The sequence below is a fragment of the Grammomys surdaster genome, unplaced genomic scaffold, assembly GCF_004785775.1.
Source record: "Grammomys surdaster isolate TR1022 unplaced genomic scaffold, NIH_TR_1.0 64, whole genome shotgun sequence".
Taxonomy (NCBI): Eukaryota; Metazoa; Chordata; class Mammalia; order Rodentia; family Muridae; genus Grammomys; species Grammomys surdaster.
The window spans coordinates 15,420,242-15,438,484 of NW_021604566.1; the positions used below are offsets into that span (position 1 = coordinate 15,420,242).

The window sequence follows — 18,243 nt, forward strand, 5'->3', positions numbered from 1 at the left end:
ATAGAGATAGAGATAGAGATAGAGATAGAGATAGAGATAGAGATAGATAGAGAGAGAGAGAGAGAGAGAGAGAGAGAGAGAGAGAGAGAGAGAGATGCTAATGACAGGAGCAAGGTACCAGGGATAGCTATGGTTACACAAACAGAAGAATATCTGCAGCTTATTAAATAACTGGCATGCTTTTTGTAAAAAAAAGTTTTGTCTGTGCTTCTAGAACAGAACCACAGCTGTGCAGGAAACCATTGTTCATGTTGCTCACATTTTCCTCAGTTCTGTAGCTTCTAAGGTGAGCTTTGATACTCTGAATGCCTAGTGTGAAGAGCTTGGTAATTATATCCATAGGTACACAGTAACAACTTGCATGTTTCATTAATTATTGTTCAGTAGAAAAGAACATACCACTTAACAAGCCTCCACTTCCTGCTATTAACTATAGTTCATGTGGGACTGATATAGAAAAAAAATCACATTTTGTGTCACAGAGAAGAGAGGGGTAAATAAATATTTTAAGTCAGTTTTTTCCTCAAAGAACAATCACTTAAAATTACCCATTTTGTTAGTCCCAAGATAATAACACGTAAGAGTCTTTTAAATTCCATAGGCACAGTAGGTAGAGATCATTTTAATTGACTTTTATTATTGTAGCCTGGGGTATTTTCAAAAGATTATCATTTACTCTGTGCAACTATACAGGATGTATCGCTATAGTGATCTGTAAAGTGGAAGTAATGTGACTCATTGTTTCTGGCCCTGGGTGGTCAACCCTCTCAGTAAGATGACTCACTCTGCCATTTAAAAAAAAAAAAAAAGATCCTTTATAGATATCTGGAAAAATGGCAATGAAATTTACATTTTTGAGAGTCCTCTCCTACTCTGGGATCTGGAGGTAGGTAGTTTCCTGTTAAGTAATGAGGGCATTTGAAAAGATTTTAATAGTTCTTGTCACCATTATATGGCTGTGCCCAGTTAGATAAGAATCATAACCAGAAGCAACAAGATGACTCAATGAGTAAAGGAGCCTGCTGCGGTGCCTAACAACCTAACTGAAGCCCCAGAACCCACGTGATAGAAAAAGAGAACACCTCCCTCAAATTGACATTTGACCTACACTGACACAGACACACACACACAAAGACACACACACGAAAACACACACACTCAATCATATACATACTCACATACACACACACATATACACTCACACATCACTCACTCACACACATACACACACACACCAAGGCATGCACACATACACACAAATAAATAAATGTAATCAGAAAAGAATCACAATCATCTATTTAAAAAAACTAAGAAAATTCAATAGTTTAGAAAAGTTACTTTTGGTAACCAGCTTTCGCAATATGCTAGTTTCCACTCAACTATTTAACAAAAACACAGGGCTTGACTACCGAATCACAACTGTTCTCTAATTTAGCATTGGCCTCTTGGTGCCTGTATAAGACACAGTCTAAGTGACTACTGAGACCTGTATCAGTTTGTTGACTTCACTAAAACAGGGAACCCACCCTAGAGACCTTTCAAGTTGGACTTTCAGAAAGAGTTTGTCATGGAGAGGGCTAGATGAGGCAAACTATCTATGCTTCATTCATAGGACAGTAACAAAGGCCACAGGGAAGGGACTGAGAGGCAAACCAACCTGGAGTTTACGTGCAGTGACTGGAATAGTCTATTACTACATCTCTCCCAGTCACACCCCGTTCCTTCCCAACTATCCACATGCTCTCCAAGAACAAGGAGCTTAGAAGCTGGCATAGCTTTCATTGGCTCTTATGATCTGCCTTGGTGATATTTCAGTCCTTCAGGCCATGCACCTAATCACCACACACAACTTCTTACCTCTGGGAAGAGCAAACCTGCTAATAAAGAAGAGGTTTGGCCTGACAAATCACTTTGACTCACCATTTTGAGATACCACTGGCAACTACCAAGAAAATAAGGAGTATTCTACCACTTCATCTCTCCTAACATTTCCAACTGCAAAATAAAAAAAAAAAAAGTCTAGAGTCCATTTCTGGTTAGCTATGGAATCTGCAGTGGGGACTCGGGAAATAGAGTCAGATCGGTGCCTGGCTCCAAAGTAAATTATTTCCTACAGGTACCAAAAAGTATGTATTCATCCCATTAGATAATTCTTTTAGTAAAGTGACTTATATAGATTATTCTAAATGTCACTTAGAGATGCTTTAATAAAATCTACTCCATAAGTAGCAGGTTCTCTTTGGAAGATAACAACATGAAATAAAGCTTTTAAGTCACCTGCCACAGTCAGAAAGTCTCACCAAAGGTCTCTTACGAGTTGAAATGCTGCAGGTGAACCATGTGTCTGTGTCTTCATACCATTCTAGACAGCCACCGCCAGTCACACTGTTGAGGCATGCTTCTAATCTCTCTCAGATGTCATATCCGTGACACGATGGTTCTGTCTGGAGCTGCTGGTTCCACACCACAGCCATTTAACCTGACAGCCCTGGTTTGGCCTTATCATCCAGTGTCAAAATGCATCAAGTTTCAAACAGAGCTCCTCTGCCTTGGAATTCCTGATACTGCAGGACAATGGGATAGCATTGTCCACCTTTTTCATTTTCAGTTTCCTCTTGGGAACCAAAGCTCCTTCCACCCTTTCTCTTCCTGGGTCCAGTATGCAGGGTGATGGAGATGTGAGCAGATACATGTTTCAGGAAAGATGTGGAGAGGGAGTCCAGAGCAGCTAGGGCTTCCTTTTCATTTCACTGGACTTGAAGTCACAAGATTAGAATTTGGGTTCACACCCCCAAGTTCAGACTCTATCTCTGCATTCTCAATGGAAAGACACTTGCAGATTCCTAACCACATTGATTCTCAGGCTCCCATTTATGAGATGGAAATAGTAGACTTGAACACAAACGTTATCACTGAAGACCGAACACTTGGCACACTGCTAGCTTCTGGCGAGCACCTGGCCAGTGTCGGTGTACACACTGGCTATAGATGCTGACTCCATAGTAGCGATTATCATAGCACTGCTATTATTTGGGGACATCTGACTATAAGTTTACATTTTAAATTTATTACACCATTTACTTAACAGTCTTTGTTTCCTGAAAAAGAACGTTTTCTCGATGCTTGGTATTTTCAGAAGTGTCACACTTGGCAGACTCTTTTCCTCTCACACCGTGGAACTCTGGGACACTGCTACACTGCTTTATTCTGTATGTGATTATTTTTTGGCATTGCCTGGTTTTTGCAGGTTCTTGACTTTCTTTTTCATCACGTCTACTAATTCAAATTCAGGGTCCTCATAGAAGATCTTCAGAAGGCAGTGGAAAATGAAAACAGCTTACAAACCCAGAGAAGCCGACGATCTCCATCTGAATACAACTATGAAGTGTATCATTCCTTAGAAGACGTACGTAATCAAATGACCCTTCCACAGTTTGGGTCTTTTGTTTTCTTTTTTCTTGTTTTTGTTTCTGTTGTTATTGTTGTTACTATTGTTGTGTTTGTTTGTTTGTTTGTTTGTTTTCTCAAGTTTATCTTTGTCCTTTTGGTACAAGAATAAGAGAGAATTATGAAAACAGAGCCTTGGGCTCTGGGAAGAACATATACAATACTATATAATTTAGCCCCCTGGTTCATACATCGCTTCAGCGATCCTTTAAATGCTAAAAAAGAATTACCAAAATAATGGGCCAGAGAGGTATGGTCCAGTCAAAAAGAGCACTTGCTGCCCTTGCAGAAGGCCAGGACTGCTTGGGTCCCAGCAACTACATGGTGTCTCACAAATATCTGTAACTCCAGTTCTAGGGAGTCTGACGCTGTCTTCTGGCCTCCCCAAAAGAATAGGGAGTAATAACAGTTTATAACATGGAGCACACACACACACACACACACACAAATGTAGGCAAAGCACACATACACATAATATATAATTTTATAAAAGGCAGTAGCAAAATTATTTATATCTTACTTACTTTACCCAAGTAAACCCCACAAAGGACCTAAGAGATACATGAACAGTAACTGGTGTTAAAATCAGGGCTACAAAGACCTTAACCAAACAGCTATGGAAAGAACAGAACAGAGCAGGAGCTGGAGGGCAGTGTTTTGGCTGAGGGGCCCAGGAGTCCTCCACTCTGGTCTCGCACCTTTGCCAAATTCAGACCTCCCAACAGCCAGCTCCCATCAGTGGCCCCTGCTGGACCTCCGCACACACTGCCATGGAACCCACACGGAAGCTCACTGCAGCCTCGTCCTCCCACATCACTCCATCTTTACCTGACAGCTAACCATCCTTCACATCTTAGCTAAGACAAGCAAGACTCTATTCTGCAGGGCTGCATAGAAGCATCTGCTCACCAAATCCCAGTGTATCCCAGGTTCCCCTGGTACACAGATGTGACACTGTTCACAGGTCTCACACTGTCTGTGGTTGACTGATACTTTTTGTGCTAAGAGAAGCTGGAAGTTCCATGAGGGCCAAGTGTTTACTATGTTCACTACTATCTCCCCAAGGCAGGCAAAGAAAGTCCTCCAATAGGAAAGTTGTTGGCAGAATATATGAATACATATATTTTTCCATGTTTCTTGTACATTGAAACAAAGGAATTCCAAGCACAGAGTTAATAAGAATATACTATATTATTAAGAGTATTTTTTGTTCTGTTGAGGCTATGTCTCCTTTCAAAATTCATTTTGTATATTTTCGAGTCTTAACATACTTTTTAAGAAGCTTGGAATTAAATGCAATAAAAGGTTTCAGATAAATTGGCACATGAAAGCATAATTAAGCCCTAGAAAAAAGTCAAAAATAGATGTAGCGAGATATGCACATATACGCACACATACATACATACCTCCTGCTTGCTGGATTATATAAGAATAAAAAAAATGAGTACTCCCTAAGATACATTTATATTTTCTCTCAGCACATACCCTCTCATACCATGGAACAATGGGGTATTTCCGTGTGACTTCTTGGTTGCTTGCAGGGCTTTTAAGTCAGAAATGTCACCTATCTTTCTTAGTATGTTATTTATCCATCTCAAATACATCAGCTTCTGAAGACAGATAAGTGTGTGAATGGACTGATGCAAGTGTGCACTTCTCTAGGGGAATTATTCAGAATATGCCTTCCAGTGGCTCAGCAGAATAAACTCAGATTCGCATGATCTGCCTTCCTCTGCACCCTGGTAGCTTCTTCTCAGTTCCAAATTACAATATATGAGCCTTCAGTGGCTCTCAAGTCCTTTGGAGCATTGATCAGAAGCTGTTATGTGTTTTGTTGTTATAGTTATTGTTGTCGGGTTTTGTTTTGTTTTGTTTGGGGAAATGGAACTAAATTGGGATTTTTCAAAAAGAAGCCAGAGCACATCAGTCAGTTTTCTGCCAAACACCCCCCCACACAATGATCTTAGTGATGATAGTAAAAGGTAATTTTTTAAAGAGGTAACAACAAAAAGACCTAGAGTGCTGGCTGTCAGTAAAGAAAATAAGATGTCATTTTAAAAGCTGTGGGGTTTATCTTCCTGTTTTTACTTCCTGTATGTTCTTTGAACTCTGGAAGTCACTGTTGTCTTTTGTTGATTTATGTGCTCAAAGAGTTTTTATATTGTGGAGGACTCTGACATGACTTACTTATCTGCCTTCAGATTCAGAGTTGGATGCACCATCTGAACCAAACTCAACCGGGCCTCGTTCGGGTGTTCTCTATTGGAAGATCATATGAAGGAAGACCTCTCTTTATTATACAGGTAAAAGAATAAAATGTTACCAGAAAAAAAAGAATATATATATATATATATATATATATATATATATATATCCCCTTCCCTTTGATTGTGGGAAGAAATGAAATTATCTTTCACAGATTCTCATATCTAATGTCATCTTGCTAACTTAAGGGGAAATTACCTTGAATTATTGAGCCATGTTTAATTGTGGCCTTTGAATATTCCAGAAGATACTAATCCTGAGATGCTGAGTTTGTGATGCATACTGCTTATTGAGTTGGCTTAAGTTCTACTTAAGGTGAACCAATTGAAACTTGATATATGTGAAGGTGTTAGTCTTTGTTTCCCTCTATTAACCACACTTTCTGACCCTCCAGTTCTCCTCTTCTTCTCAGTTAAGTTTCTAACAGCATTTGCCTGCTTTGATGCCCCTTTCCTTGACTACCCTTTACACTTTGGCTCTTTCTACAGAACTCTTTCACAACTCCTCTTGGGGCTCTGTGCTGACCCCTAGGTTACTGTACTTTCCATTGGCTGGCGCTTCCTTCAGGCTCATTCGTGGGCTTCTCTTTCCTTGTCCCCACAAAGGTTCTGGCTATTCTCACTCTATTCTCAAGTCTGCTTTCACTCTACAGACTCCGTCCAAATGGTCTTGTCTGCCCCATGAAAATCATCCCAGATCTTTCTACCTAGTTTATAGAGATTTAGATTCATGCAGGACACAATTCATTCAACTAGATATTCACAAGAGCTCCTGAGATGTCATGGCACAACTATCCTTCCAGTTTAGAAACATAACTCCCTTCATTTCTCTTCCATGTTGTAATCCCTCATTTTCAATTCACCATCAAAAAACTGACAGTTCATAGAGACTCCTGTCACCCTCTTCTCTGTTTTCACTGATGTTGCCTGAGTTTGCCTCTTAACCTGTTTCCCCTGGATAATTTCAACAGTCACCTCAATGCTGAACTTCTACTTCAGTACCAATCCTTGACCCAGTCATCCTTGTAACCCATTCTCCACACTGCCACCAGTGTGAACTCATCTTCCACAGTGCTGTCAGTGTGAACTCATCATCTAGCCCATCCCCCATACTTCTGTCAGTGTGAACTCATCCCCCACAGTGCTGTCAATGTGAACTCATCCCCCACACTGCTGTCAGTGTGAACTCATCCTCAACATTACTGCCAGTGTGAACTCATCCTCTAGCACATTCCCTATACTTCTGTCAGTGTGATCTCATCCTCCATTGTGCTGTCAGTGTGAACTCATCCTCTAACTCATCCTCCACACTGCTGTCAGTGTGAACTTGTAAAGCAAGCATATACATGTGTGGAGAGAAGGGACGGATGGAAGAAGAGGAAGGAAGGAAGAAGAGAGGGGAAGGAAATTACAGAATATGAGGTATAGCTTTATCCTTTCTACAAAGGAATGTCCTCATATTCTTTACAGCTTTACTTGCTTTCCTGTAACTGATTTCCAAGCAAACTTCCAGTCTTGCTTAAATATTCAAGCATTCTTTTACTCCCTGAGAAAATTTGAGAAAACATGCCATGTCCCCATAGTAACTTATAGACGTTCAGGTCATAAAGCTGGTTGGATTGTTCTCACATCTGCCCTTCTCACTAGTACAGACATCTCCTGTCTGTTCATCTCTAAATCTCCAGAGCTGACCCTGATGTCTGACACCAAAAGGTACTTCCTGACACTTTAGTCAAGGGAATGAAATCAAGAGCCCTTACAAATATATTGCCAAGTGCTACCTACTAATGCCTGGGCCGGAAATCAGATTTAAAGTAATATTGACATAGCCAGGGGTATTTGTAATTGGCCCCTTGATTCCACAGATAAAGTTTTGTGTTTCTATTTTGTGATGCTTGACTGTAATTTGCCTTAAAAGTATATGCTTCAATAAATAGCCCCTAAACCATTCAGGTTCCTTAGGGTGGGCACAGAAAAGAAGGACAGAGAAGAAAGGACGGATTATAATACTAAAGCAGAATCACTGTAATACTTCAGGGATTGCCCTTTCTCCTTCTGTGCTTTTAGTTCTATGATTGTATTGAGGCAATACATTTATTGTTTCTGAATAAGCAAGTCTGGACTTCCAAAGAAGATAGGAAATCTCTTTATCTTTTTAATGTGCTACCTACTAAACAAAACCATAGTGAAGAATTGTGCCGAACCCTTATTAAATTATGCTGGTCAATAGATCCAAACATAAAAGCCTGGGTTGGTGACTATGAATCCTCTTGTTTTCAGCTGGGAAGAAAATCACGAGCCTACAAAAGAGCTGTTTGGATAGACTGCGGCATTCATGCGAGAGAATGGATCGGTCCTGCCTTTTGTCAGTGGTTTGTTAGAGAAGTAAGTTAAACTCTCTTTTAGAGTGTCAGCTCCAGCCAGTCAGGAAATCTCTGTGTTTTAATTCTCTTCAAGGAACAAAGTGAGGATTCTAACATAGCAATACCTGGTTGAATGACAACAATACCTTGATTCTATGGGCTGCTTTCATGCTTATGAAGCCCTCCAAGATCCTGGATGAAATTACATTCACCTCTGTTCTCCAAGATAGAATCATCTACCCCAGTTAAAAAGAAGCTGAGGTAGGAAGGTACTGGGGTGTGACTCAGTTAAGGGAGTGCACATAGCATACATCAGACCTTGAATCTAACCCCCAATGCCACATAACCTGGGTATGGTAATGCACATCTACAATCCTAACATGTGGGAGACTGAGGCAGGAGGAAGAGAAGTTCAAGGTCATCCTCCGCTATGTAGAGGCCAGTCAGTGCTACCTGATACTTTGTCTCAAAAAAAAAAAAAACAACAACAAAAACAAAACAAAACCACACAGACTAAAACAACAGGGTTCAGAGCTTTGTGAATTTGAGGCAAATTAGGAATGAGTCTTAGCACCAAATGAATAGTAAAAGTCTAAAAAACTTAATTTGCGGTGGTCTAGAACAACTGTCTTATTATATTCAGGTCAGAAAGTTCTTAATCACTTCTTTCAGAATGAATTCACTATGCTGTAATGGCAAACAAGTGAAGAAATGACCAATTGTTCCCTCATGCTGTAAACCAGTAGTTTGGAGACCAAGAGATTCCAGCATCTGTGACTGAACATTCTCTATGTCAAACTTTTTTGTTAAGGAGACTTTGACAGCTAGTGTCTCATAAGAATTTCTCATTTCCAAATGCTTTGTTTTGAATCCTGATCCCACTGAGCTCCCTTCCTGGGTGAGCCTGCATTCCAATGATTAGTGACTTTTATTGTTTGGGGCTTTCTTAAATCCTGATTTATAGAGGTTTTTATTTTTGTGGGGGGGGGGAAATCTTAAGAGAAACCCATCACTAATGGTGACAAAAGAGAAGGAGCCTGAAGAAATGAAGGTTTGCTAGTTGTACTCACAGGAAGCAACTGAGGAAACAAAGGTCACTCAAATGTGCTTCTATCATATTTCACTGTCTTATGTGGACATTCCATGACTTTGAGGGTTCTCATAGGCATTACAGAATATGTTCCAGTGGTGGTTTGAATATGCTTGGCCTGGAGAGTGGCTCTCTTAAGAGGTGTTGCAGTGGGTGTGGCCTTGTTGGAGTAAATGTGTCACTGTGGGGGTGGAATTTGAGGCACACCTCCTAGCTGCCTGGAAGATAATCTTCTCCTGTTTGCCTTTGGAACAAGATGTTGAACTCTCAGCTCCTCCAGCATCATGCCTGCCTGGACACTGCCGTGCTTCCCACCATAATGGTAACAGACTGAACTTCTGACCCCATAAAGCAGCCCCAATTAAATGTTGTCTTTTGTAAGAGTTGCCTTGGCCATGGTGTCTCTTCACAGCAATGAAACCCGAAGAGCATTTCATATTTCACAAGTGTCAAAATGCAATAAATTTCCAGTGCGTTCCTCTCTACCGTAACCAAATTTCAGAAGAATCCGTAATTTCACAAAATAAGCACTACTAACTTTTCCTCTTCAAATTATTGAATAAACCACATTCCTTTAAACACCATTCAAACCCACTGAAAACAAATGCAAGAGTGAACAAGAAATTGTTAACTCTATTAACATATCAAATACTCTGTGTTTTACTTTAACAACAGAATATTTGATGTTTCAAATTTAAGGATAGAAAGGAAAAAGAAAAGATGGCTAAGTATGGGACATCTCTTGTTCACAGGATATGGTCCTGTGTATTATGGAAGGAAGTGTGTGTGTCCCAAACATTTCAACTACAGCTGTATCTCAACCCTAAAAACTGCGACCTACCCTCAGCACCATCCACATCCTTCCCTCCCTCTGTGGCTACCATCAGGAGTATTTCTGAGGTCAGACACTCTGACCTGTCTCTTGCCACATGCTCAGCATGCCAGATAGCACATACCACTTAAGAGGTAACAAGTTGTTAATAAGTGTTCAAGATCTGGAAAGATTCAGGCATGACTTATCCAGTTACCTCAAAAAATATGAAGATAACACTTAGATTTCATGCAGAAGAAACCTGTATAAATCCTGAAACCTGGGTTTAATCACTACAGAAAAAGATACAGTGTGGCCACTGTCACTTGAGGACAGTTGTTTTGGAGCAAAAACAAAAAATATCAGTCAGGCTGGTATAACTCAAGATAAGGACTTACCTGGCATGCGTATGGCCCTGGGTTCAATCCATAGCACCATTAAGCCAAACAAGAAAAGAAAAAATAAAGAGCAATAAGCACCAATTAAGATGAGGATCCAGCTCCACAACGATGATTAGGAAAATGCTTCTCCCTCCTTCCTCCAGCACAAGGCCAGCTTCACGTAGACCACCTCTGTGTCTCTGCAGCCTGCCCCCTCCTTCACTCTCTCTGGTTTCTGCTGCCACCTGCCCCTTGACCCAGCACTTTACTTTCCTCCATTTGAAATAGTCAGAAGCAGACAAGAGGAGCTCTCTTTGCAGGAGAAATGGGGCATGACAGCCATAAAATGGCAGTGACTAGAGCAAGTCAATACTGATGTGACATTCTTATTTTAAGCAAAGTATTGCTGTCTGTCTTTGAAGCTCCCATTCCCATTGATACGGGTTTGGGGGCAGGAGACATGGGGCTGTCAAAAACTTAAATAGCTAAAGCTACCAAGCATTACTACATCATCTCTTTTTCATTAATTCCTGTCCTTTTGTTAAATCCATGGTGACAGGCATGGTGATGCATGCCTGCAATCCCAGCACTCAGAAGGCAGAGGTAGATGGTCGGGGAGTTCAAGGCTAGACTGGGCTACAGGAAATCCTGTCAAAACAAAACAGTAAAACCTCAGTGTTTGAAGAGTGAGTCACCTAACAAGGATCCAGGCAGTGGCAACCACAGATCCACTTTTGCCAATATCAGGACTGGATCTCAAGCTCTCAATTTATATAATTTCCATGTCCCCTCAAGAAACATCTGTAAACCTCTGCCCACCAGGAGACTCCAAGATACTATACCTAGTTCTCTCTGTGCTTATACAAGTATAGTCCCTGCTGCACTTGTCTTGTTGGCTCAGGAGAATCTTGTAAATTATTTCTTCCCAGAGAGACATTCAGGATGCTGGATAAGTCCCCTTTTCTCATATTTTACCAAAATCTATCAGTTGTTCAAAAGTCTGGCTTTGTGCTATTGTTCTTTCCCTTTCTTGGGTACATTTTCCTAAAACTCAATAGCATAAAAGAATAGTCATTGATTTCTCCATTTCTCTGGGTCAGCAGTCCAAGTCTATTTCTGAGTTCAGTTGGATGTCTCTGGCTTAGGACCTCTCACAGAGCTGCACTTGGAGATGCAGCCATGAAGATGTTTAGATTAAGAGAGAGGACTGTGCTTCTAAGTTCATTCATAGCTATTGAGGATTACAACCCTCTTTGGTTGTCAACTCTAAGTATCATTTCCTTGCCACATGGGTCTCTCTCCCTAAGTAGCTTGGAAAATAGACCTGGCTTCTCTCAGAGCAAGTGGGAGAGAGGGGAAGAAAAAGGAGGCCCAAAATAGAAATGAGTCACTTTGAAGTTGAATCTCAAAAGGGACATGTTGCCAAATCCTGTCCACTAGACGAAGACATAAGGTCAAAGCCGTACCAAGAGAAAGAGATTAGACACAAGGTCTGAATCCAAAGGAAAAAAGATACCAGTGAGGCTCACGTTTGAGACTGTCTCTCACATCTTAGTGAGATTTACCTGACAGCCACAAATGTAATCTTTGAATCTTTACTCAAATGTGGACTACAAGAAAAGTTAAATCAGCCCTCTGCTCTGATAAAGCAGATTACAATGAATGTTAAGTACAACCTAACCTGAGTTATGCAACCCTAGCAGTAAGTCATTTAGCATCTCTGAAGCTTACCAACATGTAGATAATAGTGTTGTCTAACATACAGAGCTGCTAGGAGGGTTTAATAATGCAATACAAATAAAAAACCTAGAATTTTTGACAACTGAAAAACATTTTGAGAAGTCAGCTCGTTATTACTATCAATATCATCTATTTATTATTTTACATAACCCACATAAAAGAACAATCAGAAATAAAATCAGCAAGAATAAAGAGGAGCTCGACATTACAAAATCACCCAACAACATCAGAATACACATTCTTACAAGTCCCTAGGTATGTACTAAAACTGCCTAGGTCAAAAAAAAAATCACAATTGACAACAAATGTAAAGTGATGATATCGTCAGAATGTGTCATTTAACCATAATGAAACCCATCTAGAAACAGATCAGAGACAATAGGAGGATTTCTAAAAGTTGGAAAATTATGTGCAGTTCAAAATAGTCCATAGATTAAAGAAGGAATTTCAAGAGAAAATTTTAAAGATTACATTGAGCTGTGTTCAAATAAAAGTAGAACATCTCAAAATTGTGAGGCATGGCTAAGTCAATACTAAAAGGAAAACTTAAAGCACTGAATTCATGAGTATTAAAGAAGAAAAGTCTCCAAACAACAGGCTATTCCCTCAAGGACCTACATATAGTGAGCAAAATGGGGATAAAAAATAAGCATCAAGGCAAGCTGCAGAAAGGTAACAAAAATCAAAGTGTAACTGAATACAGAAAATTACTAGAGAAAATCAATAAAACAAGGAAAAATGACAAAATCCTAGTATGGTACTTAATTTCAATTGTCAACTTGACAAAATCTGGAATTACCTGGGGGTGGGAATCTGGGCATGCCTGTGGAAGAGCATCTTGACTGGGTTACTCGAGTATGACACCCTTCCTGAAGCTAGAATCATACGGCAGATACTGAGAAAGTGACCTGAGGACTAGCATTCACCTCCCTCTGCTTCCTGACTGTGGATGCTCTGTGACCAGCTGCCTCGAGCTCCTGATGCCAGGCCCTCCTCCACTATTACTCCCTGGAACTGTGACTCCCAAATAAATTCTTTATTCTTTAAGTTGTTTTTGTCAGAGTATTTTATCATAGCAACAAAGAAGTAGCTAAGATATCTAGCAAGACAGAGAAAGAAATCAAGATAAATTACCAAGATTAGGAATGAAACAGACCATCCTATAGACACAACAGATATCTAAAGGAGAATGAAAATCTCTAAATAATGCCATACATTTTGACAATGTAGAAAATGGACAATTTAATTGTAAAACACAAACTGCTACAGCACACCCATTATAAAAGAGATTATTTTGACTCTAGTAGTCTCTTAGTTTACCTCGGGATTTCAGTGGCCCCAGGAGTTGGTGTAGGACCAGGGTTCTGACTCCATTTCAGCTCTGGATCTGGGTTTATGTTCCAGTGGCCCCATAGTCCACTATGAGCTATGGTTCTGACTCTAGAGGCCCTGGAGTCCACTGCAGGACTGGAGTTTTTACTCCATCTGCTGGCCATGGTGGTCACTGTGTGACCTGAAGACCAGAACACCTTAGCAAACTCAGTCAGAAACCAAGACCAAGCTTTTCTCATCTCCACAGCTGAGCTTCATGCAGTCAGTCCTCTAAGCAGACACAGAAAAACGAAACAACCAAGTAGAGTTGGAAGAAGGGGACACTGAAACTAGATAAGTATATAAAGCATGACAAAGAAACACAATGCATATGGCACATGGCCCAGTCCCAATGTCCATAGGGTGGAATCCAAAACCACAGAGATTGCTGAAATGTCTAATAATTCAGAACCTTACTCTTTAAAGATTTAATAACCATATAAATGATTCAAACAGATATAAGAACTAAGGACACCTGTCCAAGTCTCAACAAGACAGTCACTGCATAAATGAAACAGTTAGTGAGTTTGAGGAGAAAAGTTCAAAATTGAAGGAAAATGAAATTGTAACAACAAAAATAGAATCAAAGAGAAAAGATGAAAATGAAAAAAAAGTGGTCCACCAAATAAAAAGTCACATCAGAAAACATCATCAATAGGCAATCGTGCAAACGTATAAATTTCATAGATAAAGGACAAATTAGAGACAATAATATATAGACTTCCAAAAAGTCTAGGATATGTTAAAGATGCCAGACCTGATCCATAATATAGAGAGAGGAAGGAACTAAGATAAAATCAAAAGAAATACACAATCTATTCAGTGAAATTGTGACAGAAAAATTCTCAAACCCAGAGATAGAAGTAAGCGTGCAAACATAAGAAGCATTTAAGCTTCAAGTAGACTTTACCAGGAAGCTTCTATATGACATATAATAGTCAAGATGTCAAGGATGCAATACTAAAAGTGGAACAGAAAAACATCGACTCATACAAAGACATAAGTATCAGAATTGCCACAAGCCTTTCATAGAAACTCTAAAAGACAGAAAAGCATGGAACAACATATCCCAGGCTCTGAAATGAAACTGCAAGCCAAGAATGTGGTACCCAGAAAAGTTGCCTTTCAAATTGACTAAAAGATAAGTATATTTCAAAATAAACACAAATTAAGAAATTTCTTGACAACCAAGCAATCCCTACAGAATTTTATTTAGAAATATTATACAGGAAAGAAGAAAGTTTCTTCTGCAAGAATACATGACAGCATATATTCCATGAAAAGAACAGATAAAAGAAATACCAATAATTTAACAAATCAGAACATCATCCAATAAATTCTTAGGAAATAGAAAATTCATTTCAATAATAATGTTGAATATAAATAGACTCAACTTACTGCTTTAAAAAAAACACTCAAACTAACCAACTAGATTTAAAAAATAAGAACTAACTATCTGCTGTCTACAAGAAATATATTTAGCTAACAAAGACATCCAAAGCCTGACCATCAAAAGGTAGAGATTAAACTATCAACCAACCAGAGGCCATAAACAAGCAGACCCAGTTATTATTATAACAAATAAAGTAAGATGTAAACATAATGAGAAGAGGTAAAGAAGGCCTCTTTGTGTATTAATAAAAGGAATAATTCATCAAAAAGATATAACAATTATAAACATTTATGCACCAAATTTTGGAGCCCTATTTTCATGAAACAAATATTACAAGGTATAAAAGTCACACAGGTGCTAACACAAGAAATACTTCACTCTCATATTTACGCAGCAGGCAGCTCTTCCAAACTAAAGCCTTGTGTGTGTGTGTGTGTGTGTGTGTGTGTGTGTGTGTGTATCTGTGTATCATATCCCACCCACCCAGCAGAAAGAATGCATATCCTTCACAGCAGCTCATGAAACCTTCTCCAAAATTGATGGTATTACAGTTTACAAACCAATCTTTAACAAATACAAGATGAATTATAAAATCCCCTGCATCTTAGCAGATCCTGACAAAATAGGAGAAGGAAAGCCAACAGCAGAGAAATCACAGAAACTATTTGGAAACTGAACAATACAATTTTAAATGAATAGCGTGTCATTGAAGAAATCAGAGAGGAAATTTAAATTTTCTAGAATTGGACTGGAGATGGAGAAATAGCTCAATAGTTAAGAGCATCTGTTGTTTTACCAAGATACATGGGTTCAATTCCCAGCACCCATATGATGGCCACAACTGCTCATAACTTCGGTTGCAAGGGATCCATTGCCCTTTTCTGACTTCTGTGGACACCAGGCATATATGTGGTCCACTGACATACATGCAGGCAAAACACTCAATCAAATGAAAATAACGATGTACTCTACCAAAACCTCTAGAACATAGCTAAGACAGGACTGAGAAGATGGTATATAGCTATGAGCTATCATATTAAGAAAAAATACCCCTATGCAGAAAATAAAAATAAACAAATCTTTTTAAAAATAATACTATGAATAGCAATTGAGGAAAAGACTCAGTATTAACTTTTGGCCTGGATACATACACATGTACATGCAGCCATACACATATGTGTAAGCACACAAAAAATAGATAGTTTGAAGAACCCTGCCACTGTTAGGAATATGTATTCCTTATTTTTCAATTCAATATAACAGGAAATATTTGGAGAATTCTACCAAATATTTAAAGAAATATTCTGATACTGTACCCTTCATAAAATGGGGAAAAAATACTTCCAATTCAGTTATGAAGTCTGACAGGGAAATCAAATAGAGATAATTATTTTTTTTAAAGCCACATCCTCTTTAATTTGGAGCAGCCATCTTCCAGGAATTTGACACAAAAGGAAAAGGAGAGGCATCCACTTAGGTTCTTAGGAATCATGGAGCTATCTGGTCACATACATGCAAATCTACAAGGATTACGTGGCTGATAGCAAAGGAATGGGTACTGTTTCAAAAGGAATATCCTAAAAAGGTTAAACCCTAAAGTGTCACTCAGCACTGTGTTGGCATTGTTGTAAACAAACAAGTCAAGGGCAAGATTCTCACCAATAGAGTTAATGTAGATACTGAGCCTGAAATGGGTGAAGAAAAAAACTATCACAATAGATGATAGATAGATAGATAGATAGATAGATAGATAGATAGATAGATGATAGATAGATAGATAGATAGATAGATAGATAGATAGATAGATAGAGATAGAGAGATGGACACATAGACAGATAGATGATAAAATAAGCCTAAGAGGAAGTCATCTGAAATCAACTGACAGGCCAGCCTGTGTATCCACAAAGGTCTCAGGCTTTGTGAGAACAGAAAGGAGGCTGAGCTGCATGAGCCTCCTTCGTAGGGATCTATGAGAAATAAAAGACCTAAATTACTGCCTGACACCACTCATAAATATGGACAAAAATCTTTAAAATATTATCAAGCAGAACGTAACAACCTATAAAAAGAATTACACACCATGACCAAGTAAAATTTATTTCACGCAAGTCCAGTTCCGTATTCAAATGTTAATCAATACATAGTAACAGCTAAGAAAGAAAAAAATCACATAATCTTATCAATTGGTGAGGTAAAAGCAATTGACAAAATTCAATATATTTTTATGATAAAAACTCTCAGAGACAGAGGAACTTTCACAATTTTATAAAGAACATTTACCAAACATTCTACTCAACAGTAAACAGCCAAATGCCTTCTTCCTAAAACCAGGAACAAGCCAAGAATGTCCATTTTCATTTCTTAATTAACAATGTTGGAAGTTCTAGCAGGGCAGTCAGACAAGAAAAACAAAAAGGCATGAAATTAGAAAAAACTAAAATTATTTCTCCATGCAAGTGATGTGAATTTTTACATAGATGACGCCAAGGAATCTACAAAAATGTTTTATAGAACAAATAAGTGTATAATTTCAAGTTTGTACAAGATAAAAGCCAAAATTGATTATATTTTGCAAATGGAAGCAAATGATCCATCAACAATGAGGACTTTGCATATAATATGAACAACAGTTACTGAAAAGTTAGATACTTATCTAACATAGATGTGCAGCTATACACGGAAGTCAACAGAGTACTGGTCAAATATATGAAAAGATATCTAAGTAAGTGAAGAGTTTGTCCCACTCGTTGACTGGAAAACAACACAGTCAATGATTCCCAAGTTGATATCAAATTTAACATAATTCATATAAAATCACAGCAAGGTCTTTTTATAGGAAAGATTATTCTAAAGTCTCTAAGCAAAGATGTCCTAGAAAAAGAATAAGAAACGAATATGGAAAAATCATTCTACCAACTTCAAGCTATATCATATACCTATAACAGTCAAGAATACATAATGTTCATGTGACTGACATGGATAAATTAGATAGAATAAAGAATACAGAAATCTACCCAACATTACTCATTTTTCAACCATAAAGAAGAATGAAAGTATATCCCTTGTAGGCAAAATGGACAGATGTGTACATCATTACTAAATTTGTTACATTCCTTGTTGCTGTAACAACAACAAAAACAAAATCTGATCAAAACCACACAAAAAAAAAAATTTAAGGGAATGAGGATTAATTCTTACTCTAGGTTTAAGATGGTATAGTCAATCATGACCAGACAGGCCAGCGGACTTAATTGTAGCAAAAGGCAGCTGAAATCCTCACATCTTGAAACACTGGGAAGCAGAGAGAAGAGTAGTCCAGGATCCTAGTCCATGGAACAGTGCCACCTATATTCGGGCTAGGTCTTTCCTCTTTTGTAAACCTCT

The 18,243-nt window shown here is 38.6% G+C and overlaps 1 protein-coding gene and 1 long non-coding RNA gene across 3 annotated transcripts in view; both read left to right on the top strand.

The window, feature by feature from the left end:
• The window catches only part of Cpa6 (carboxypeptidase A6), a 318,546-nt gene that overhangs the window by 203,212 nt on the left and 97,091 nt on the right, over positions 1 to 18,243 (top strand). For both annotated transcript variants that reach the window (XM_028769795.1, XM_028769796.1), the window contains 3 exons: positions 3,292 to 3,406; positions 5,649 to 5,750; positions 7,992 to 8,096. In XM_028769795.1, coding sequence (XP_028625628.1) covers positions 3,292 to 3,406; positions 5,649 to 5,750; positions 7,992 to 8,096 — 322 coding nt within the window. The remainder of the gene's footprint in view (positions 1 to 3,291; positions 3,407 to 5,648; positions 5,751 to 7,991; positions 8,097 to 18,243) is intronic.
• LOC114623140 lies at positions 8,249 to 9,545 on the top strand. Its single transcript, XR_003711725.1, has 2 exons — positions 8,249 to 8,335; positions 9,421 to 9,545. It is a non-coding gene; the product is annotated as an uncharacterized LOC114623140 (long non-coding RNA).